We start from the raw sequence: 26,344 nt of genomic DNA on the forward strand, positions 1-26,344 counted from the left end.
TCAATCGATTTTCGGTATGCCACTTTTCTGTTGACATGTACTGGACAGCTGCAGCTGAAACGATATGAGTGTATGGCCCGTTTATGGTGAATCAAGAACACTGGTTAAAATCTACGCAGATGCATTGCAGAATATGTTCTCACCTGACAAACACATACCACTAGGCGACAAAAATGTGGCACGGTTGTGGAATAATGGACCCATGTTAGTTTGTAGTACTTACAATTTAGCACTGCCTGAGAGATGTGAACATTTGTAGTTGCTCACTATTACAGCGCCCCCACCCCCGCCCAGACACACATATGTTCTCTACCACAGGGAGGATGCAATAACCTAGTGTTAGCTGATGTACCATTGAAGTTCCTAAGAAATACAATTCTTCTCTACCTTTCCGTTTGCTATTCTGCAATCTAGTGCCAGTATTATGTCATATTAGTCTTTCACAAAACTCATTTGCATGGAAGCATTTTCTGCTGTATATCGGGAAATGTCACTACACTGTAACCAATAAAACTTTTAAATATCTTTAGCGAATGGGCGAAAATTTTAAACGGAATGATTTTAATAGCTGCAGCATTGCATTGTATTTGCTTGTCGTCATAGTGTCATTTCATATTGCATTACTGATTGATAACAACCAGCGATTTACATACCGTCATATTTGCCCAAGTTGTTAAATCGTTTTCTGCTCATTCGATTGAAAACTTCCAAACGTAGTCAGTGCAGTCGAAGTGATCTTCTCACAATCTTTTTTGTTTTTGTTTTTGTCTTTCACAGAAACTTTAGCCATGTTGTCGCTAAATTGTGGCGAGACATACAGACAGAAAATAACGTTTTTACTGGTATTGTTTCTGGTGTTTGTCAGTGTCATATACTTCAGTGGACAGTCAAAGAAATCGACATATCCGAGATACGCAGGCAACACGGATATTCCCGCTTCACCTCACTCCAGGGGCCAAAAAACGTCAGAAGAGTCAGGCAATGATTTGGACTTATTGAAAACTGGACTATCGAAGATCCTCAGAAACTTGACCACGTGGAAAAAAGAACTTGGAATGACCTCTCTGATGGTAACCAGGGCCTTGAAGCATCGGACTTCAACATCCGATTTAAGCCGGGTAGTCATCGATGCGGTGACAAAGAAGAGGGCGCTGCACATTGGGGTTGCAGGCGGCTCAATCTCTGCTGGTGTGTATATTTATGCAAATGTGTTTGCAGAAACGATAGAATCTGCCCTAGGCGTACCGGTAGAGATTCACAACGGGGCGATTGGTGCTACCGATAGTAGGTTTGCTACCTATTGTTTTGGCGCGCTCGTTAATATAACCAAGCTGGATATCGTTCTTTGGGAATATGCAGCGAATGACTTCCACAAAGGTCTGGGACCATGGGCACAGGAAGAATTCACCCGCGTCATATTAGATTTGCCAAACTCGCCCCAATTAATTTACGTAAACTTTCTCTTTGGCGTCGAAATGTACAAAAAATCGTGTGAGAGCAATGAAATAGTTGGCAGCCGGCCACTCAGCGAATATTACAATGTACCATCGATTAGTATGCCAGATGCATTGTGTGATTTGGTGAAATATGGTAATATTACTGATTTGATCATAAGCCGGAGTAACAATCACCCGACTATTAAGTACCACACGATGGCGGGCGTGGCTCTCGTGGAATTATTTAAACGCGTGTTGAATAAGTTGATAAATACCAGTGCATTGCATTCGCTTGAGGACATGAAGAAACTATATGCTGCTTCACCGAGGGTTGGGCGACTTAAACCAATTTTCAGCAAAATGACGATACTGAAACCAAAATGTTGGACAACCTTAAAGACAAGACAAAAGCATCGACCCCAAAATGATCGGCAACGTCAACGTCTTGCACAGAACCAATTGACGCCCATCAATTACGTCGACTGGAATATTGGTAGCTCTGACGCTGAAAACCAAAACAGGACAGACTTAAAGCGATTCTGGACAACAAACAAGGCGAATAGCTCCATAACCTTCCCTTTTAGTATACCGCCTTTTCTAAGCCTCAACTGCACTGTCTCTGTTGCTGTGTGGGGTGGGCCTGACTGCGGATCAGCCGATGCCTTCATAGATAGGGATGTGAGAAAGAGCATCCGGATTAATTCAGAATGGAAGTACAGGGTAACCCTGACAGAGAGAATTTCTGATAGCCTGGCCCCGGGGGATCACACACTGACACTGATTGGGATCGGTGATGGATTTTTTCGTATTTCAAGCATCATGACTTCATATCGCACTGTTCTCTGACCAAGTTATCCAGTCTACAAAAGCCACAGGCTAATTAGACATTTGTGTTGATACTACACAGTGTATATACCCTGTGTGGTAACTTTTGCCGTAGACTGAACACGGGTAATGGTGTCACATGTATATTTTTGCATAGATTATGAACTAAATAAGGGTTTCCAGAGGGTTGTTTACATAAGCAGAATTACAATGTGTAAAATGTGATTTATCAATCATAATCATAATTTATTATAATCATAATTATAACAACAATGGGGTTTCCAGAAGGTATTTACACAAAATAGACATTGTTTGTAGAAAAGCAAGATTTTATAATTCTTTAACATTCATATTAATAATTTATCAATATTCATAATTAATTTTTGATCATAACTGGAAAAATCAACACAAATAATATCTAATTAGCCTGTGGTGACATGATACGCAAAATAGCTTAGCTCACAGTCATCTCGGTGATTTCATCTGCACAGAATACAGAGAAAATAATATTAATATGACAGATATGAAATATGACTATCATTAATAAATGTGTGATGGTATGGTAATGCCTTCGCCATCCACTCCTGATGATTTGAGAGATTTAGAATTGACCTATGTAAATGTGTATGGGTATGTGTTACCCGAATGGGTCACATTTTACAAAATCCCTAAACGTGGGTCGAATTTTCATCCCCCCCCAAAAACAAACCAAAACAAAACAACAACCCTGAACATGGGTCCAGAACATGAGACAGGTCGCCATGTTTAAGAGAAACCTTGGCATGCAATGGGTAAAAAAATCCCAAAGCATCTCAAGAAAATCTCTAACAATACTCTGGATACATTTTTGAATGTAAATGAGTTTTGAACTTGGGCGACACATCCCTGCATGAAAATATTGGGAGTATCCACCTCCCTCACCGCAGGCCACGAAACCACCATCATTTGACCAAAACCTTCAACCCTAACCCGCAAAGGGCGTAACTGTGGACGAATCGTATCGAGTTTTGAGAATTTTAAGAAGTAGTAAATCATTATAGTACTTGCTAGTCTGACACTGAGCCAATTACAGACACTACACAGTCCATGGACCCATGCTCATCATCACGTCCACTGAAGAAGTCCAGCGAACATACATTTGGTAACAGCATAAACTGCGTATTGAGACTGCCATTGCCCGGTCCGCATGGCTTTGTAAGCGAAGTTGTCGGACTGTGAAGATTGCACCGGGCAGCTTTTCAAATTTCCCTCCCAGAAACTCCATCAGCGATATCTGACTCACTACTTTCGCTTTTTTTAAATATCCAACTCAACGAAAAGTACTACTTTGAAAATTTTATTTGAACCTTGCCGACATTATATTCTTTTGAAAACAACTCCGGTTTTATAGAGGTATAATTTTGAAATACATATTTTATTATAGATTGAATTTAGGAATTTACATACCAGGTGTCGAGAAACCGACTGTCCAAGGGAAGAAAGAGGATTGGGGAAGGAGAGGCTAAGTGATCACACATCGTATGCCCAGTAATGGACCCTGAGGTCCTTTGAGGGGGTGGTCAAAGACAAGGACGGGAGGGAGTCATCACTAAGGGGACACCCTTGAAGTCCCATGGAGTTTAGAATATTCTTACTGGCGGTCCTCCTCACCTGGAGACTTCAATTACAGTAATGCACTGCGATGACCGCTAGGGGGCGCTGTCAAAAGAAAGTTGCATTTCAGACAAGTTGCATCGTAATTTTAACGCATTCACAGTTATGTAGATTTGTTTTATTTGCTACTATGTTGAAATAAATTTATCTTTTTCAAAAACAAAATCCAAAACAAAAAAGTTACATTCACTGATCGGTCGTGGCTTGGAGAAACCACAGACAAATAGAGGAACAGACTAGCAACGGGTATTGTTCAAGGCGTGAAGCGGTTACGTAACCCATCCATGTTCGCCTCGCCTCGGGTAGCTCTCGCCTCTCTTTTCCGAAGAGTGCCGACCATGCATCCTTCGGTAATTTTCGCATTTTCGCCAATTGTTAAGCGAAAGTATGTTCGGCAAAGTGTGTGTTGTTGTTGTTGTGTGGTGCTGAGCGGAATTGGCGTGCTGGCGAAAATGGGAGTGTTTTGAGCTTCAGGAAAGTGAGTTTTACCATTTTGAAAAATCCTCTCATATTTTTATGAATATATAATGAGTGTGTTTGAACCAAATTTGAAAGTCTTTTATCGATACTGTCTGGTTTTACTCAATGGTTTACGGTCAGTCATACAGTCTTTTACACGTTCGTCAAGGAAGGACATGTTTGTGAAACTGCTGACGTGGTTTGTTTTGATTGGCGTGAAGCAGTGTTTCTGCCCTGAGAGCTCACAAAGTAACTATGGTTGCTACGCGACTGGCAGCACGATGCCATCTCGTCGTATTTTTCGCATAATCTCGTGCAATTATCAACCACAAACAAAGTGTCCAAAAAGTTTAACAATTTTGAAGCTCATTTTAATATGAAAAGGCCATAGTCTACCGAGACGACCATGGAACAAAAGGCATGCCGCGTTGCTAGTCTGTTTTTCTATTTGTCTGTGGAGAAACCTATGACAATTTTTTATCACATGTACATGTATCACAATGTTATCGAGTAAGTTAGAAAGATCCTCATGTTCTGAGTTATTGACGTTAGATATTTTTATCGATATATAGAGAGTACTTGATATATTTTATATGACATTCTACCCGCACAACTCCGACTGTAGCCCTTTATATGCAAAACTGTTTCATTAACTTTGTAGTTCATTTATATCTGGCACCAGGTAATGCCAGATAAATTAAGAAAATGTCCCCGTAGTTTTTGATTGATAATTTTCTGAAACCTCTTAAGTAGCTACCGATATGTCAGCCGAGCAATCCGTCTTGGCAGTTTGTTGTCATTATCGCGTTCTTGTAGTTACAACTTTGTCAATATCTTTGTTGAAAACAGTTTGGTTTATTTGCATCTCATGCAGGTATTGAAATAAAAGCATAAATAAAAGTAAAATTTCGATGACTGATTTTGTCCTCTCCGGAGGATAATTCGTGCACAGTCACCAGTTTTCTAAACTTTCACTCTGCGCCTACGCGCCCAATAGACGACGTACGTGTGTACACGCCTGAGAAGGCATATGTACACGTGTCACGTCTATGGGGCGTGTAAGTGCAGAGCGGAATTTTAGAAAACAGGCGACTGTGATTCGTGCAACATTTTTTTACTTTCAAACCTTATAAACTGTCAATGTGCGATTTTCGCATCCATAATACCAGACGACTTTCGAGGTTACATAAGAAAAGAACGCGATGGCCAAGTGCAAGATGGACGTATCTCCTGTGTTAAAGTATAGGAGTTACGTCCCTCTTTGACTGGGACATCGACAATATCTCTACATGGCATCGAAGGCATGATGGATACATGATAAATAGGTATGTACGTACGTGAAATACGTAGGTCTACAAAACACAGAAAATCGCGTATATAAATATGAGCGCCGATATCTTTAAAAGTTTGTCTATTTTATACAAAACTTTGTTTCAAAATTGTCAAACGGGATTATTTTGATATGCTTGATAAAAAATAGTGATAGTTTTTTTTGCTTCTGATTGAGAAGACAAAAGCCAGGTATAATGCAGTAGTCCACTTTAGCACTTGTCGAACAATGTCAATGGACTCTTTCACATATACTTTTTTTGTGCTTGTGTCACCTATACTTGTAAGAGCGCCCTCTCGCAGTAAGTTGCAAATCAACGATTGAATGTAAATGAGTCTGATAGAAAATATAATCATTTATAGATTTTTACTCAACGGCATTCTTTCAAGTTTCATAAACTAACTTTTTACAAGAAATGCATGATTATGTTCACTTCACACAAATTTGAAACTGACCTTTTACGATGAATTTATTCCAACAAAGTGGCGAAAAAACCCAATCAACATAACTGAATGTATCGAGCGAATGAACAAAATTACAAAACAACTTGTCCGAAAAAAATCAATCATTTTACTAAAAAGAAAAGAGAAACATCAAAGTAAAGAAACATATAAATGTGTTCGGGACGCATCCTTCTCCTTCAAGTCTTATAAGGCTTGAAAACTTTGTTCATCATCTTATAAGTGAAATAGAATGCATTCATCCATGAAGAAAGATAACATTTAAATTGCTTAACATAGGATTGGAGGGTAACTTTAATCCCATCCAGAGTAGCTGAATTTCGAATATTCCCAACTGTATTTTACAAAGGAAGTAATACAGTATATAATGTCAGATGTTGCATTATTATCCTTTTCAATTCCTGCAATTGCTAATCTTTTAATATTCGAATCGTTATCAATATGGTGTTTTTTCTGATAAAGAAAGAAATATGTTTCTGCCAGTGCAGATTTCTTTTACATATTTATACTCAATAAGATATGTTCCAGTGTTTTTTCTTGGCCACAAATATGGAATTTTTAGCATATGCTTCCTGTGAGTAGGCCTTCGTGAAATATCTTCCTATTTTGATCATTTACAGAATTTCTACACAGTGTATATAATGAGCACTGTGTAGTATCTCTCGCCGTAGACTGAACCTGGGCAATGGTAACTCTTGGTTTGGTTTGGTTTATTACCATGAAAAGTAGTAGTACACTTCACAAGTCATAACAAGCAAATACAAAATTTACATTTCAGTGGTAATGTGGAGCCAGAAAATATAGCTGTTCGCTAGTCGAGCCTGGCCCATTTACAAAATTTAAATTAGTTAGGTTAACACGTACGCTGTTATACAAAGAGTTCTACAAACATTATTTTATATTTATATGATACAAGTTCGATATCAGAGCGAGGTATTCCTGAAAATTCTTACACAATGATGTGACGACTATTATGATTTAACTAGTTCACTGTAGGTATTCCTGTAACAGATACTCTCTCAGTGCTTTTGTAAAGCTATGCCTGGAAGTATGAGCTTTAATTACATTAGGCAACGAGTTCCATAATTGAGCACCCGTATACGAAATTGCCGATTGACCTTTACATGTGTACATTTTCGGCAATGTTAAATTCATCCCTACTTTTTGACGGGTGTCATAACAATGATCCACAACTTGGAAATAGTCTATCATGGGATGTGGTACATTTTGATGATATAAATCAAATACAAAATTACCAACAAGCAGCTTGTAAAGCTTATAAACATCTAAGATGCGTAATTTAAAAAATAAAGGTAATGACGGCGTTCTTAATCCAGAAAAAGTTATTGTTCGCATACACATTTTCTGCGTGATAAGAATGGAATTTAAATAGGATGAATACGTATTTCCCCATATTTCTAAACCATATGTAATGTATGGTTGTATAAATGATTTATAAAGTAATACTAATACATTTTGTGGTACAAAATTTCTTATTCTAAAAAGAATTCCTGCCTTCATTCTAATTAGACTGAACCTGGGCAATGGTGTCACTTGTATATTTTGGCATAGATTGTGAAACTATATAAGGGTTTCCAGAGGGTTGTTCACATAAGCAGATTACAATGTGTAAAATATGATTTAATCAATCATAATCGTAATTTATTAATAATCATAATTATCACAACAATGCAGTTTCCAGACGGCATTTACACAAAGTAGACGACATTGTTTGTAAAAAAAATTTAATATTCTGTAACATTCATATTAATGATATATTAATATTCATAATCATTTGTTATGATAATAATAGGAAAAATCATCACAAATATAATGCCTAATCGACCTGTGATAGGTGTATGGAAGCGGCCATATTTGGGTGTGACATCCATTTATTATTTGTCTTACCGATACCTCCCCATGCAGTGTCCACTCAGTCAATAATTATTCTTGAGTAAACATCTCTGAGTAAGAACATTTCTATGAACTAATTTTATCCTAAATATAAAATCATAAAGATAATGTCAAAAGTTGCAGCTCATGTGCCTTTAGAATTCTACTCTTTGACCATTTTTCATAGAAGAGGACAATTTCCGCATTATTTATGTTTTCATTGTACCACATAACTTCACTAAGAAGATTATGCTTGACCTTGGTAAATTAACTCTTGTAAGTCTTTGGTGACTTCAGTTATTCACCATGATCCCCATAAACCATTAGGATACTCTTTTTGTGGACTTTGAAATTAAGATGGCGATAGTGATAATCACTTCAGTTATCGTCAAAATTCGCAATGAAATTCTTTGATAAGCTGGCCAATTTACGAGTCTCCTTTGGAGTTTTTTCAAATAATTTTTTTCTTCAATGTCTTCAATATTGTTTAAAGCTAATCCTCTCGGAGTTCGATAATGTTACGCCCTCAACGGTAAGAGTATTCCAGCAATCCTCTCGGCAGCTCAGGCTGTATGTTCAACACACAGCGGCCAAGATGGCTACTTCAGTGTTGGCCGCAAGTACAACGACTGTGATGGAGGACGTCGTCGTCTTTCAAAAGAATGACCTCCCACTCCTCGGCTACCCCATAATGGAATCGATTAGAAGACAAGGGAAATTATGTGACGTTACTCTGAAGGTAAATGTCGGTATACAATAGTGTAAAAGACCATACTTTGACTGCGACGTTGCGCAGATTTTTATTACCACACAGTGCTCTGCACTGTGCAGTTCAAATATCACAACCTTGTTGAATACGCACTTTCATCGGAAATCCGGAACTGTGCGGAAATTATTTCAATTTAGGATAATTTTCGTTCAAGTTATTAGATGATTGGTACAAAATTAGTCTGCTATACACGCATACTCAACTTGCTGGGGAAAATAGTTTCGTATATTCGTCATCGCACGATACACAATGAGGCCGCAGGGTACACCAGAGTCAAATATTTATATTACGGTAGCAAAACAAAACCACACCATGCCACTAACCAATGCACCACGCGACTTTTTGTGTCACCCCTTTTCAGCGTCCAAAAACTTGTATATCCGTGCGGTAAGTGGATAGCAATGGGTGCTGACAGGGAGCTGATAAGAAATTGCAAACGATTAGCGTCACAGTAAATAAATACACTTTATGTTAGGTCACTGTAAATTAGTACATAACCGCAATTATTAATATGGTCGAGATCTTGCCATTTTAAGTTAGAGCATCCTCCATGGTTCCAGTAGCATATCAGCCAAAAATTGTTGTTCGTAAACATATGCCACAACATATCCTGTAGCTGCAGTACAGTAGCTCGAGGTTTTGCCTGGGTATTTGGGTCGGATGGCAAATTGCCGTCCAACCCAAATCAGCCAAATACCCAGGCAAAACCTCGAGCTACTGTACTGCAGCTACATATCCTGATGTTTCCACTGAGGAGATGGTTTTTTTTTGTTCCACTGAGGAAATAGTAATATTTCAAGAAGCAAAGTTTTTTACATGTAATCATAACTATTACATTGAAATAACAAATATTAACAACAAAATAATAAAAAGTGTAAATTAAAAAAAAATGGTATCAAAATAATAATTATTTGCCTTAAAAACACAACATTAACAAGAACAAATAAGATATTCTCGGTGTTGCATCCAGGACGCGACCTTGCGACAATGTCCCTAAAATGGAACCCATTGTCCTGCATTCTCGTGTACTGCGGGCCATCTCGGGCACACTCATGAGTCAACTGAGTTAGGTGTAGTCTGAAAGTAATATCTGTTATTGACAATGACCTTTGTTTTGCATGATTATTTTTAGGCCTATATTTACATACTTTCGGAGCTATGATTAAAAGTACTTGATATCATAACTTGCTTGTGGTCTAACTGAGCTCTGATTGGTGGCAGATACAGTATACTTGCCTGAAATTCAAGCATGGCAATGCAGTCAGGATAACTTTACTGTTTTGTGTGAAACTAATTTGTTACAAAATAATGTAAAATTTTATTGACAACTGCTTCTTGTTGTCCCCAAAATGGGCAAAATGTCCCTCAAAATAAACAATAGTGGGACACTGTGTCCCCTGATTTAAAATTTCTGGCCGCAACACTGATATTCTTTTCGTGTTCTTTACCATATCTAGCACTAATTCAAAATGCTGGCCATGTGTTATAGAAAAAAAACATGACTTTTTGTCTTTCCTCTTTTATAAATGACTCAGGGTGTCACATAAAATCATAAATAAACTCAGGGTGTTATACATTTATGAGCATATGGTAGTACTTGTTACATCATGGCAAAGCAATTAAGGGCAACCAAGTTTTAAAATACTTTACAGCAGTCAACTCAGCAAACTCAAATAGCGTTGATCGCGATTTCAAGTTTGTTACTAGATAGATATAGAGCTCTGCACATATGCGACGTCAGACAACTCTTCCTGAAATTCAGACTAATTTGTTGCTGCCTGCACGGCTGTTGTTGCAGCTTGTAGTCTGAGCCATAAATTCATACGAATTAGTGTGACTTTTACTAGCCATAGTAACACAGTTTTTATTTGCGTCGTTTATGCCGAAATTGTGGACAAATACTTATTTATGTATATTAATGAGGGGAAAAATGATGTCATTTGCATCAGCGCTATTTGGAAACACCTACATCCTAAATACTTGTAGTGTGTAAATGAAATACATGTACTCTTGCATTTTCCTTCAAGCATAAATTACATGTAGGATGACCATCTCATTAAACTACTTTTCGCAAAAGCAAATCACCACTATATTATACAGTTTTGCTGAGAAATATTTTAACAGACTGCGTGCCTAACTCAAAAGCTATAGAGAATTTTCAAATCGAATGAAGAAAAAAAAATTCCCAGGTTTTTCAAGGCAATAGCTCAATATCATGTAATCTGTAGTACAAAAAAAAGCTGCTCAAACAGTGCTATTTTTTATGTGCAAGAATACACTTATAAAATCTAGCTAGTGTTTGACTCCTTCGGCATCCCCTCTACAAGGATCTGTAATAACTAGAGGGAGGTATACATATGGCTTGGTACTGTAGGCCATATTCTAGTTAGACACAACAGCACCAAACTCAAGCCATTTACCAGAAGTTGGCATTTAAATGACATCTTTTACATGTTTATCCAAAGGTCGGAGACAAAAAATTCACTGCCCACCGCATTGTGCTAGCTGCATCAATACCATACTTCCATGCGATGTTCACGCACGATATGATGGAATGTAAACAAGATGAGATTGCGATGAAAGGGATTGAACCAAGGTAAGTTGCTCAGTCATTGTATTTGTTACCAAGATGAAAGATCACTTGATCAGGGAATCAATCTTGAAACGAGGAAGTGGGTGTGCCAATCACAGTCACTTAATTAGTAAAAAACAGCGACTTTTATTTACTGTGCAGTTCCAAAAGTCAATTATGTATTGCTTGTCACCATGCACACTTTACTTCAACATTTAGAAAGCCTCTATTGGTGGAGGCGCTATGGATCAGCCGATGAGATGGCAGGTGTTTACAGAACTTATTATCGCAATTTTATGAGATCATATTTTTTTCAGACAAATTGTTAAGGTGGAATGAGATCACCGATTTTCAGTGCTACTTTCGTTCTGTGTTTGAATTCCTCAATGAACTACAGTGACGGAAAAGTAGATTTGATATATTACATTTGCAATTGTTTCATCAGAAAAAAGTATAAGGTAAACAGGCACACTGTATAAAAATTAAAATTACACCCTTTTTCTTTCAGTAATGTAATGTTTAATTTTAGACATAATTGTGCATTAATTTAAATACAAAGCGTATTAAAGAGACTATAGATTTATTTGGCATTTCATATGATAATGATTCATTGTCAATTGAAACTATTCATAAAAATAGTTAAGGGAAGTAGTTCATGCTTTGAAACTGAAAAACTTAAGTGTGTGCCAGCACTTTGTCCCATGAAACTTTCAATTATTCTCGTTCAAAGTCAAGAATAAAAATCGGGGGTCACCTTTCAAATGTTGTTGCTATGGCAACAAATTACCTTACAATTTGGCAATATATGAAATAAAAAATGGCTGCTCAGTTAATATGGTAACTCTATCAGGGAAAATTAAATTTCGATTTTCACAAAAATAAGCTGTTGATAACTATTTTAAGCTTCAAAATGAGCAGCCACAATAGACCAAAAAAAAAAATTATTGTTAAAATTTGAGAGTCAGAATATCTGTCCCAGAGGCACATTTTAGCATAAGAATCATCCAACAAAACTCAACATATACTAGCCCTGCGTACGATGCTGTGTGTTGGCCGCTACAGCTAACACACAGCATCGTACGCAGGGCTAGCGAGAGAGTTGCCGACATCGACGGTTATTTACGAGAAGTGAATAAAAGACTGGCATTTTTGGAAGCGATCGAGTAGCTGAGGTAGGCAGGGATACGACTTGGGCCCAAGAACGCTGAATTTCGGCAGTAATTTGGCTTTTTACGTCAAGTCCCAAAATTGATTTGAAGTCACCGACCCTACGTACGGGTCTTTGCAGGGCTGTGGTGAGCGGGGCGATTAGCTGTAGCGGAACACACAGCATCGTACGCAGGGCTAAACGTATACTTGCAATCTTATAGAAATAGTAATGGCGCAGTTCCATGGGTGAGGGACCTTAGTTGACCTTTGACCCTTGACCTGCTGGTCAACTTTAAATCCTGCATTGTTGGTGTACCCATGTAGTTTGCTTGGTGGAGACCATCGCTTACAAAACATTTTTTTTTCTCTGGGCAGTGTGTTGGAGGCGTTTGTCAATTATGCATACAATGGTCGGGTTGAGATGGATGTAAACAATGTTCAGTCGTTACTGATCGGAGCTAGTTTCCTACAACTACAGGTCATCAAAGAAGCCTGCTGTGAGTTTCTCAAGGAAAGGTAATGGACACTGGAGATAATCAAATCTGTTATACATTTCTTTTACAATCAAAATCTTTCAAGCAAATCTGTTATACATTTCTTTTGCAATCAAAATCTTTCAAGCTGCAAAACTTGATTGGCCAAGGCGTTGAATCGATGTGTATCAGCGATTTTAATACATTAACACAGCAGGGCTGGATGTAGTCTTGTTTACATTTGATGAGCTACATGCTCTCAGTTACACAACACACCATGGCTAGGTACAGAGAAACATAAACAAATCACCATACTTAGCAATGTCATTGCCATGTGTTTCTTCTTTATTCCTGATGGTTTGCATTTTGGTGCAAACCGCCGCTCACTTTGATGACAATTATAAACTCTGATTTAGTCAATGTAGGATTTCTGGAAAGGTCTTTGTTCAGCCCAAAACTAGCATATAGTGTAATACGTTATAGATATAATGTTAAACTTAGCATCAAAGAGAACTTTCTGGAAACAGTATGCGCCTTGAAAGTAAAAGACTTAAACTGTTCCTCAAACTTTCCTGAATGAAACTTTCAACCATACTCTTACCAAACCATGAATAAAATCGGGGGCACCAATGCAATGTTTGGTACTAGAGTAACAAATTACCTGAAGTTTACCCATATTTGAAATTCCGTTAACTTTACAGGGAAAAATAAAATTTTCAATTTTGAGAAAAAAAGTGAGAAGGCGAAAATTTTCTTACTCCAAGAGCTTTAAAATAAAGCATCACATGTGGTATATCAGAAAAGAATTATTGTCTGAATATCTGTCCCCTGCAGTGCACTCTACTTTAAGGTAGAACGCGTGTCGGGGACAGATATTTGGACTCTCAAATGTCTAAAGTTGTTTTCTAATCTACCACTTGTGGGGGCTTATTTTAAAGCTCTTGGAAAATAAACATTTTGACGATCTTACCCTTTCGAAAATCCAAAATTTTATTTTTCCCCCATAGAGTTAACACAGCGATGGCAGCCATTTTGAATTTCAAATATTGCAAAATGTCGGGTAATTTCTTTTGCTAGTTCCAAACTTTGCATGGTGACCCCCAATTTTTATTGTTGATTTGGCAAGAGAATGGTTGAAAGGTTCTTTGAGGAAAGTGTGAGAGTTTAACTTTAAGTCCTTCACTTTCGAGACGCATTCTAGCGTAAATTATACTACAGCACACCAGTGATGGCATCAGACTATCTGCTCTAGATCCTTTCAAAATAGTTCAAATATTACATGTAAGTAACACTATCATCCCTACCTTACTCTACCAATCCTTCCAAGAGAATGAATGAATGGATTAATCAACAAATGTAGTTTTGCAAAACAATACAATATACCGTGGGTCTAATTTATGTATAATTACTTCTTGTCCCATGTACAATCTGGATTGTTCATACAGCAGAAACCAGCGTACAGAGTTTCCATAGTTTTTTCTCACATTTGAGCCTGAAAGACAGACAGATCCTGTGAATTTTAATCCCAAACTGGCGGATGCCTAACATGATAAAAGACAGAATGAAACTGTTTTGACAGATTCATCACGAAAGTGCACTCATTTTGAAAAGTAAGCGTGCAAAGGGCATACACATGGTAAACAGATGTCGCTCCATGTCAAAAATATCCCCCTTTACAGTCATGTTGCCGAGAGCCATCTAATAACAACTCTCCAAAGTCACCCATCTATATTATGTGAGCTACAAACATAATTACAAAAAGTAAATTCAACTGAAGTGAGATTTCAATTTCTGTATTTTCCAAGTTTAACCTTTGAACCCCACACTTGAAACTATCCAGAGAAACGTGCGTAGCAGCGCCCAACCACCTCACATTGGCCTATGAATCAATATCAAAGTAACAACTGTGGTAACTGGTACCAAGATAATTAATTTCCGGGACGATCAAAGGACACTGTGGTTTGAAAACTTTGGTATCTGTTTGTGACAATCTCCAGGTTGAATCCTAGTAACTGCCTCGGCATCAGGGACTTCGCCGACACCATGATGTGCTCCAATCTCAATGAATCCGCCACAAAGTACCTACACAAGAGATTTGTCGACGTGTCCAAGTCAGACGAATTCCTCAGCCTATCCAAGGAGCAACTCCTTCCAATCATATCAAGCGACGATCTGAATGTCAAGGGCGAGGAACAGGTACCATTGACCAAATTATAATTTTTCACTGCACTGTTATCGTTTAAAAATATTCTGTGACATGATATTACTAACCTGTGACCGTTGATTTGATGTCACCAACCTTTGACCTGTGACCTTTGACATATGAGCTACATTTACACTTTTATAGTACACAGCCTGAAATACCAAGCTGCTTTCATCATTCGCAGACATACCACTCACAATGCTTCTTTTGCATGTCATCTATTGATCTGAAACTATCCAGTCACATGTACCTTGCTGATATTTTGTCATTTTGAACATTGTGTGAAAGAAACACAAAGTGGAGAATACAGTCAATCAAGGTGTTGCATATAATTCTGGGTTCTTGAGTGAAAAGGGTATATGTTAAAAGAGTGACATGAGATTTAGATGTATGGTCAAACCAGGTATTTGAAAATATAGACAGATCTTATTTTCAGTGTCTATTTTTCCAATGGCTTTCACCGCAGTGCAAGCACTTTTTTTGTGCACAGTCTCTTGTGCTTGCTTTTTAGCTACATTTGAAGAGAAACTCGACAAAAGAGGGTCTGACTTAAAAGGACACTATGCAAAAAACAATGAAACAAAAAGTAGAAGTAATTACTATTGTTTTGGAAGTAGTGTTTTTACATTGGTTTCTTAGTGTACTTGATCAAAGCTGACAAGAATGTGTCTTGTTAATTCAAACAGAGCCGTGGAAAAATGTGTTTTCTTTTGTTCGGGCAAATGCTGATCACAAGAGTCAGGAACAGAACTGAATGTTTATGCGTTGATTCTTTGTCTGCTTGCATGCAAATTCACTTCCATGATCCCTTCTTTGCCAGCCTCTTGAACTCGGGGCTTTCCCTCTGTTGCCTAGACTTGCTCCAAGTCTGTTGGCATATAGGTATCAAAACATAATAAATTGAATAACTAAATATCACGCTAATTGTAGACTGTTGTGTAGATCATGGGGTGAACACCTTGGCCCATAGACTTGTGAACCTTACAGGGTTTGGGTTGCTAGAAATAATTCATAATGAAGCATATCATAGCCTAGGCGACTATTCAGACACATACAGACGCCTGCACATACACACATACATGTATAAGCATGCCTGTACACATACAAAACCAGCCCTATCTCACATTGCTGGAATTGTGTCGTAAAACCTGCCAGGTCTTTGAAGCTGTCATAGCATGGGTGAAGCGAGACCCTGAACTCCGGTCGGTTCACATGCCGGAGTTGCTGGCCAAAGTGAGGCTGCCGCTGATCAAACCTCAGATCCTAACAGACAGAATATCCACCGAAGAGTTGGTCAGGACTTGCCACGAGTGCAGGTAATGCCGCAGAGTTTATTCTTAATTGTGTAAGAGAATGTTATACATTGTCTTCCAGAAAAGACTGAGTAAAAATTTTAAACTTTCTTTTGCATGGCATGTAATATGCATCACAGCACTTACACACCTGGTTTGAGGGACTGTGTTAATACCTTAAAGGCCAGGGACCTGATCCCCTGGATCAAGTTTGTTCTAGTCTGTCTGAGGTTTATGGAGGTGTCATAGCGTTTTGTTTTCCATTGAAATTCTAATCTAGTGAGCCAGTCAATCTGACACCCGACACCGGCCTTTAAATAATTTGTCTTTGCAGCACTGGAATATGTGTAAGCCCTCTATGGTATCTTGTACTTGTCAACCAGGATTCATGAATACAAATATTTTCACACTGTGATAATGATGTACACAATCACACAGAGTTTACCAGTTAACGATAAACAATTGAGCTGCTACTCATTGTTTCCTAAATGCATATATGTCAAGACCTTAACCCTTTCACCACCATGGTTTAGCCCAAACCCATTGTTATCAATGTTGATTGTGGACCTGTTTACAGGGAATTAGGGGTGAATAGGTTAAATTTTGGAATTGATGTCATTGTACACATACCAATCATAATACCAGTATTATATATTCATCTCTTCGAAGATTTTGATTTTACCGGTAAGTATTTGAATGTGGTTTGTTTGTGTACAGGGATCTGCTTGATGAAGCTAAAGACTATCATTTAATGCCAGAGAGGAGGGCCCAGTTACAGAGCACACGCACCAGACCCAGATGCTGTAATGACATCACTGGCATGATATATGCAGTGGGTGGGCTCACAAGTACAGGTAAGGCTGTCATTTGGTGGTTTAGCTGTGATGTGCCAAGTGTCTCTGCATATCAAAGTCCTTGATGCGGAGCCACAGATTGGGGCTATATGTAAAAAAGTTGAAGTAGTTAGATTGCCCACACCTCAAGTATCACACCCTCTAGAAGGCAACTGTTCGATGTCAGCCCTGATTTTGTAAAATTGCATATATGTGTTTCTGTGTGTCTGTGTCTGTGTGTGTGTATGTAAGTAGATACATGTATATATTGCCCTGTGCATGTTTCTGACTTGTACGTTTACTGACACTGACAGTCCTGAAGTTTGAACAGTACATGTACATGTACAGAAGTTAGTCTGTTGAGGGATACTGCAGCTATAGACATTGCCTGACGTGTCAACTCTGTCTGTTAGAGTATTTTTGACCGTGTTCTCTCATTTTGACCTTCCAGGGGATGCATTGAGCACAGTTGAAGTTTACGATCCCATTTGCAACCTGTGGCAGACGGCCAAGCCAATGAGTGCAATGCGCAGCCGTGGCGGGGTCACCGTGCTGTCGGGACAGCTCTACGCCATCGGAGGGTATGATGGCCATTCCAGACTCAATACAGTGGAGGTCTATGATCCGGTGGTTAATGAGTGGTGGGAAGTAGCTGCTATGAACAGCAAGAGAAGGTTTGTGAATTCTGTGACTCTCCCTGTACAAGACAGAGTGTTGGGATCAGGTCCCATCAGTGACAATGATTGGATCAGACCACTGTACAGAGCAAGGGGGTGGAAGGGGTACCTTTGGTACTCATCTTTTAACTCATGGGATATATGACAAGCAAATCAAAAAAATTCACATTTAGATAAGTTTGCTGGAAAATTAGGCAAGTATTGAAAGTGTGAAAAGAATAATCACTTGCAACAAGCTCTGTGACTATATCTGTTGCCTTTCAGTTTCAAAAAGTTCTTATGCATGGCCCTCCCAAGCATCTCTAGCTGAGAGTCAATCTCATGGAATTGTGGATAATTAAAACCACATGCATGGCAAGCAATGCATTCTGTTAAACCTCAAAGCCCCTCCCCCTTGCGTGAACAAAAGTTTGAAACTTTGAAAATCCAAGAACAAATGTTATAATTTGAACTTCCCCAAATCATGCTAAATTGCTGAAATATGTTGTTAGAAGTTTAAACTGCTCACAGATTTTTTAACAACAGACTTTTCAAAATAAAATCTGAGTGTAAATCTAGTTCTGGAGTTTCCATGGATTAACTTGGGCACACAGTTTGTGCAAAATTGTGCATGCCGATCGAAGTAGAGTTGTGAACTCCTCTCCATAGCACAGCTTGTTTCAATTATCATAAGCATGTAAAAATTATCAACGGCCCCTTTTTGGAAAATCACTTGTAGAGACCGCTTCTCTGTGTGTTATTTTTGTAACAGTGCTTTAGGTGCTGCATCCTTGGATGGTAAAGTGTACGCCTGTGGTGGGTACGACGGAATTTCATCACTTAACTCGGTGGAATGTTATGATCCGGAGAATGACAAGTGAGTGGCTATATTTAGCATCGTGGCAACTTCCACAATCACTTATGAATGTGCATTCATGAAGTGTAAATGCACAGTGTGTTGAAGTAAAGAAACCAATTGAAAAAAGGTTCCGTAAGAATAATATTTCAACCTCAACTCGTTTTTACTACCATTACATATCATGAACACATATAGAATTTTGTTGGAATTTTCCATCACTGGAGGTATGAAGTAATTCTTTATGGTGTCAGGACAGATATTTCAAGTAGTCAGTGGGTGAATATCACCATACAGGCCCGCCCTTTGTCATCTGTACTGGTGGAATTCATCAATGTTGGCAGAGTAACTTAGTGACAGACAAAATGTCAGAGATGAAAATCATGCCCTCCCACTGTAATATATATATCTTCTTTCACATGGAAACACAGCATTCATGCATATGTTGATTTCAGATGGTTCATGGTTGCCAACATGATCAAGGCTCGCAGCGCAGCAGGTATTACAGTGTTCGATGGACAAGTGTGTGCAGTTGGAGGACACGATGGACTCTCCATATTCAGTTCAGTAAGTATGGTTTCTTGGCTTGCTTATGCTGTAGTAATGTGTATTGTTGATCTGTGTTACAAGATATCTATGCAAACGTGTTTGTTTTATGACGATGAAGACTTTTACTTCAAGACTTTGTGACTATGTCAAGTACATTGACATGAGTAGTGATACTACCCTGATGCCAAGCTGAATTTTTGTTTCGTACTCTGAAAGTACTCTGTGAACAAACAGAGTGAATGAATTATTTCTCTCAACAATGGCAAGGTCAGCCCACTATGTTGCTGTGAAATGTATTTTGAGGCAAAGGAAAGTTTTTATCGGGGCAAGTTTATCATCCGTTTTCCACACATTTTAAGTGGATTTCAGAAAGATTCCCACAAGCTTGTTCACCGGCCAGTTGTTCATTAAAGAGATCACCAGTGAAAAAATGTGTTGTTCCAATATTGATGTGGGTAGTTGTCAACCCTGAGCCCAAGCATTAAAAGGTATACTGTCACCTGTTCCAATTTTGCCACAGTTACCATGGAAAGAGAAAATCTGACTAATCACAGCTTTTAAGCGGTTGGCCACATTTTAAAAACAGCGCCCTCACATGGGCATTTTGAATACCAAGGAACGCCCCTTTGACCATATATGGGCATATTTAGATTACAGGTGACTGTATACCTTCAACACTAACCCTAGCCAAAACTGCTGCTTTGCCAGTGAGCCTTTCTGCATAGCCTGCACTCAGGGTTACTCCCTCTCCCAAAGGAAACTGCCTCAAAAGACTGAAAGATATGCCCCTCTGTCATGAAAAGCCCCTGGTGAATTCTTTATTGCTCTTGCACTTCCAAACAGGTAGAGTCTTTCAATCATTTCACCGGAAGCTGGAATATGCTACCACCAATGTCAACCAAGAGGTGCCGTCTTGGAGTGGCCACCCTCAATGGCAAACTCTACGCCTGTGGCGGGTATGATGGTTCGGTGTTTCTCAACTCAGTGGAAGTCTTCGATCCCATCAACCAGCAGTGGTCGCTGGTGTCGCCGATGAAGTCTCGCCGGAGCCGGGTCGCTCTGGTGTCCAACAGCGGCAAACTGTACGCAGTAGGTGGGTATGACGGACAGACGAATTTGAACACAGTGGAACGATACGACCCCGCGACAAACACGTGGACCGATGTGGCATCCATGAAGGTGCATGAGGGGGGCGTAGGGGCTTCAGTCATTCCTCTGATGCCAGCGTGATGTAGCCGTATTTCTGTTTAAAATCTGAAGATGTCTGCCAGATCCCAGACATTGTGCCATTGCCTGCCTTACACAAAGAATTGATATATAGATTTGCATATGCCATAAACAACAAAGGCACATACCTAGTCAATGGATATTATCAGTACTACAGTACTCTATGGGTGTCATGCAGAGAGTGACCTAGTGTACTCTCATGCACATAGCACTGTGAAGCAATTTGAAGTGGGGCAAAAATATCCAACAAGAAAAACCTGATCTGCTATGTTGAGCTGTTTTTCAACATGATGTACGTTCCCCTCTTTGGATTGTGCAAAGCAGAACTTATGGTCAATTTGCTGTGCCTATAGCCATGTGTTTAAGTTATGGCTACTCAAATAATATGTTTTACAGCGCAACATACACTGTGAAGTCTCTCATATTGATGAGTTTCACATGGCAATGGTGTAAAAATGTCTGTGGATCTGGGCAGTCACAATGAATCCTTGCACCCTTGTTCCCAGTACTATGGTCCATCATCGCCACCTCTTGCCTGTCAGGGTCTAATTCAACTTTCAGATTTGAAAGGTAATGTGAAACATTCTCCAGAGACTGTCCGACCTTACAGAATACTTTAGTCATCTGTCTTGGAATATGATGCAACTTCTGAAAAGCAATTGAACAGATGACAACTAACAGAAGTTTCTTCCTGGTAACTTCATAGTGAAACATTCCTGCATGCATAAACCATTCCCAAACTTTTCCTTTATGTCCAGAAAAGTGTGTGTTTAACTCAAGATTTAATGAAATATTGTCAATACCAGGAAGGCCCAGTATTTTTCCAAATGCTCTGATAGCTTCTCATTCCTCACGTTTACAGTAAGGACATGTTAAACTTAAAGAGAGATGGCGTTTTCTTATATGCTCTGTTTTACATTGAGTTTATTTGTTAAGGTACCAGTACGTATCAGACTGTCACACATTCACCATGTAAATGTTTCCTAGAGGTGTGTGTGTCTTGTACCTTTTCTGGCCAAATTTTACAGTATTGTGATTTCATTTCGTTTCATGATTAAGGCTTATCTCAAAGAAAGAAAGATATATTCAGAAGATTGTAGCTTTTATGAAACTTGCAGCTGATCCTGCAAAGCGAAAAAAAAATAAAAAAAATTGTCATTTACAATTTGAAATTCCGGGCGTATTTTTCAACTCTGCTGTTGAAAATTTGCCAGGAACTTCAAACCACATTTCTGTGTTGAATGTTTGATGTAAGTCGACCTGAAACACAGGAATGGGATCAATTACATTTACAGGTTGTTTGTAAATTCTCTCTGTTTGAGGGCAGAGGTCATGATTTGGGATCTTTGACCTGTTGTCAACCAATGTAATCTGTCTTTCACCACTTGACCTTTGACATAGCGCCACTAACCAAGTTACGTTGAATTTAAAACTCAGATTTGTTACAGATTTTAAACAACCCTTTAGTTCTAGAATGATGCATGATAGTTTAGTTTGCCTTAATAGTTTACCATATACTAGTGGAACATGTGAACACGTCAACTGTCGAAATCTTCTGCATTTGAACAATGTGCATTATTTTATATAGTGCGCTATCCCAGCGAACTAAGTCTTGTATTTCTGTGTGTGTGTGTGTGTGTGTGTGTGTGTGTAGCACACAAGGTGTTTGTTTGCTGAGTGCTTCACTCCAATGTCCCTGTGTATGGATTGTTACCCACCGTTTCTGAAAAAAACATGTTTCAAATTCTGATGGTGAAGGGGGTCATTGAACTCATGTAGGGGCAGCCAGCTTGTGAACATGAATGTTGAAGATGCATAAACAAAACACTAAAGACGGTATGAGTAGGATCGTTTGCCAAACAATATTGTAAACATTCAAGTGAGAAGTCAAAAGCGTTTTCTGAAATTGCTGTATCTGTTTCCAAGCAATTCAAGTGTACAGAGTGCAGTTCAATTTTTTTTGAGTTTTCATCTTTGGAGATCACAAATTAAACAATGAGTATAATTGACTTGTAACGATACCATGACTTTGACTTTGAATTGCTCAGCAAAATTTTGCTATTTTATAGCCTGTGTGATCAGTTCATGAAGTCATCTCTTACTTTCTTTGCTGTGACAAAAGAGAACTAGATCATATTATCAGATTTCAGATTGTCCAAAATAAATGCAGGAAAAACTCCGTATCATTTCAGTACAGTTTAAACTAAATGTATCAGTGCTTGGATATTTCAATCATCCTGTACAGAACTGAATTTGAGTCTATTTTGTGATGTGTTCAGTTAGAGTACTGCAGTACAACTCACCTCCATACTCTCTAAGTCGTTTTAAATTTTCAAAAACATTTTACCAAAAGATTCAAAACAAGTCAAGGGAAAGGTTTCTTTTTTGTAAAGTGCAAATCTAGTACAAATTTAGTACTTGTAACTAACAACTCTCATCTTTGCTATTCCTTGCACATTGGACAATCTCTTTTGTCAAAACAGTGTATAATTCTCATGAAAGATGTTTAGAAACGCTAAGGTTTACTTTTTGTTATCGTTGTGTCTGAAATTGTGAACGTTGCATCTTTTCACGGGGAAGGAGATGCGATTTGTTTTCTTTCAAATGTCTGTGTGTTCTTGTTCAAGCAATGCGTAATGGTATCATATTGGCAGTTGGTAAGAACAGATGCAGATCCTGCTTATGGTCACATGACTGGTTACCAGTCTATGAACTAGAACCCTGTGATGTAGTATCTGTGTGCTAGTACCCAGTGTTGTGACTTCTAGGATGTTATGTTTGTTTATTTACTGGTTACATTACTACTACAGCATAGAATGAGTCTGTGCTTTGTTGTGATAGATTTTAGTTTGCCCCATTGAAGCATATGTAAATTGAAAACAAGTCAAAGATCAATGTCCAGAGTTGAATTGCTTACAATGGTGCCTTTTTTCCAGCCATCAATCATGACATTTTAGCCATCATAGGGCTTTGATAATCAAAATTCAAGATTCTGGCGACCAGCTGCCAAGCAGATGCGACAACACTAACACAGGGGCAAAAATGAACTTCAGAGAGAAACATTTGGCATTTGGCCAAATTGAAATGTAGTCAGATTTTTTTCAGCTCAATAGTATTCAGTATGTCTAACCCAATTTACCCATTTTCCCAATGCATTTGTCTAGTCTTGCCTTGAAAACAGTAGTTCAGCCATTAGCAATGGGGAGGAGAGGGTTTGAAGGTAGGGTGAGTGAGAAGTCTGAACTCGGAGTATGTGATGTTAGTTAGTAAACCTACTGCCATATAGTAAAATTTTCTTTTTTGTGTCACTTTAGCTTATTACGTGTCAAACGCTGCCTTACAGTAAAAACTTAATTTGTGTTTTTTTTTCTGAATGCGCTTAAACTCATACTTCGTCATAAGATTAGTTGAAAAGACAAGATAACCATTCTAAATAAGAGACTCTTAAATTGCAGTGCCTTGGAAACCGTATGCAACGATCGTAAATGTTTAAATCCGTGTAAGGCTTTAGTGATGCTAAAAAAATGTCGTAGAAAGTCAAGTAACAGAATATGCTCTTTGAAACATGTGATGTATCACAATGTATTTTTTGTTGTCTGATGTTCACTGTTTTGCAGTGTCACAGACATGAACAGAGTCAATGTCAGTCTCATTCTTGGATTCCGAGTATTGTGGCATGCAAAGAGCGCCCTCGAGCGAGGGCATTGTTGAACAGACAAGGTGGTGACAGTACAATATTTCGTATTCGGCAATCAGAAATTTTATAGCAAAGGTGAAAAAGACAACATTTTTGAAACTCTTTCGTGAAAGAGAAAGATATGATATTTTGCAGTTAGGCTGTTGAATGACACACCACGAGTCATGTTTTGCGCCTTGAACAGTGTTTCCATGGAAACAGGACTTGGAATTGCAAAGCATCTAATTAACATGTTTAATTGACATTGTGACTCAATATCTTAGTTTCTGTGTCTCAACGACAGCAACCTGCCAACACAGTGTGAATGTGTGTGTCATTCCCATTGTGATTGCTGACAACTGAATCTTGACTGGAATTCCTTGATCAATGATTACCACCGCATATTTTACAAAATGAACTGTTTGCTGGCAAGGCTAATGGTTTACATTTCCACATACTTTAGAAACAAGAATAACAAAACTGTATTTTGTTTAAGAGAACGAAAATGATGAAACATTCATAAAAAGTTGCAGTTAATTGTTTCTTTTATGGAAGCTTACTGTCCATCTGAAGAACATACCCTATTGGTGTCTTTTAAAGGCCCAGTATCTGTAACCAGTTGCAAGTTCTTGTTCTACTCCCAAGAGCATGTTAAAACACCAGCTATATAGCTTGTCAACTCAATATCTATACATGTAAAATGCACTTACTGTTTATATTAAAACTCTAGTCTGGAGCAGAATTCACTTCTCAATAATAACAGTACAGTTTACACTTCTACAGGCTAAATTTACTTTGTATTACATCATGCTTTGGGGAGTAGAACAAGAAATTGCAGTTGACATTAAAAAACTAAAATAGTAAAGAAAATAGAGTTACTGACCTTTTAATAGACTCATCATGTCAGTGCTGTGTGTGTATCTGTAAATTTACAGTGCAGCCAGAAATTAAAATACTTTGCGTTCTTGTGTGATTGTATATTACCTTTTTTAAGGCAAAGAGTATATTACATGCTTATGATAAATTTCAGCAAAGTCTATATTTATTTGTAAAATGTCTGTACAGAAGTCTCTTTCTTATTAGCATTTTTGTGTTGTGTTTAGTAGAGCATATATTTTGTCAGCCATATTGGATTTGACCTTTGACACAGCAACGGTCAGCATACTGCATGAAATAATTGTCATAAATGGAATGAACAGCCATAGGCTGACAGTTTGCTTATTGAAAAGCTCAAAATTGCTTTTCTACATGCACAACAGTCTCCATGTGAAAGGTAATTTTTTTGAAAGTTTTCTTATGTCTCATAATTGGTAGCATAGTCTTTGTTAGGTATTTTCCAACAAATTTCTTTGAATCATTTTTCTTTCTCCAATGTCTCTTGCTGTATTATTCATCGCTCTCGCAGTGTAACATATTTTCAGTCTTCAAAGCTGTAGACAACCTTTCTGAAGATAGTCATGTTTTAGTTGTACTTATCTGTTATTTTCATCAACTACAAAGGTACTTGATTGTCAGAATTCTGCTGTATACTATTTATTTCAAAGCATTTTCAGACAGAAGAATGCCAAAGTTTGCGTGAATCTCGTCTCTCAACTCTCAATAATCACGAAAAATAAACCCTGTCATGTGGCCATGTTTAAATCATGACTTGACTGTTGCTTGTTGTGTTTGAAGGGTGATTATGGTTTTGACTTAACCGAACACAACATCTGTGCCTTCTACTTGTGGGACAGGTTATTCCTCCGAATTCTATGTCTTTTTTTGTGGCCAAATAATTACCTTTCAACGCCCCCGGCCCCTCCGCAATGCTTTTTTTTTAAATCGGCTTCCATGTTCCAATATCATTGCCATCTGTCGTTCCCAGACTTGAAATTATGGTATTTGAAACTTAATTTTGGTCAAAGACCAATGTCAGGTTCAGCAACTGAGGGTAGATTTGTAGCGTATGTCAAAATCACATTTTGTTGGACTCATCATTTTGCTGTGACATGAAAATTGATAGCTCCTAGTAAATTTCCACATGATGATGGGA

At 38.3% G+C, this 26,344-nt stretch overlaps 2 protein-coding genes across 2 annotated transcripts in view; both read left to right on the forward strand.

The window, feature by feature from the left end:
• The window catches only part of LOC139117147 (uncharacterized), a 43,769-nt gene extending 38,987 nt beyond the window's left edge, over positions 1-4,782 (forward strand). Inside the window, exon 2 of the mRNA XM_070680012.1 lies at positions 778-4,782. Coding sequence (XP_070536113.1) covers positions 789-2,282 — 1,494 coding nt within the window. The 5' untranslated portion in view covers positions 778-788 and the 3' untranslated portion in view covers positions 2,283-4,782. The remainder of the gene's footprint in view (positions 1-777) is intronic.
• A 3,821-nt stretch (positions 4,783-8,603) lies between these two features.
• On the forward strand, positions 8,604-25,956 carry LOC139117148 (kelch-like protein 18). Its single transcript, XM_070680015.1, has 10 exons — positions 8,604-8,796; positions 11,292-11,422; positions 12,923-13,063; positions 15,018-15,216; positions 16,379-16,539; positions 17,233-17,369; positions 17,800-18,022; positions 18,777-18,881; positions 19,316-19,427; positions 20,253-25,956. The coding sequence occupies exons 1-10, from the start codon at positions 8,653-8,655 to the stop codon at positions 20,637-20,639; spliced, it is 1,740 nt and encodes a 579-aa protein (XP_070536116.1). The 5' UTR covers positions 8,604-8,652; the 3' UTR covers positions 20,640-25,956.
• Positions 25,957-26,344: the final 388 nt, after the last annotated feature.

Source organism: Ptychodera flava, chromosome 18 (assembly GCF_041260155.1).
Source record: "Ptychodera flava strain L36383 chromosome 18, AS_Pfla_20210202, whole genome shotgun sequence".
Classification (NCBI taxonomy): domain Eukaryota; kingdom Metazoa; phylum Hemichordata; class Enteropneusta; family Ptychoderidae; genus Ptychodera; species Ptychodera flava.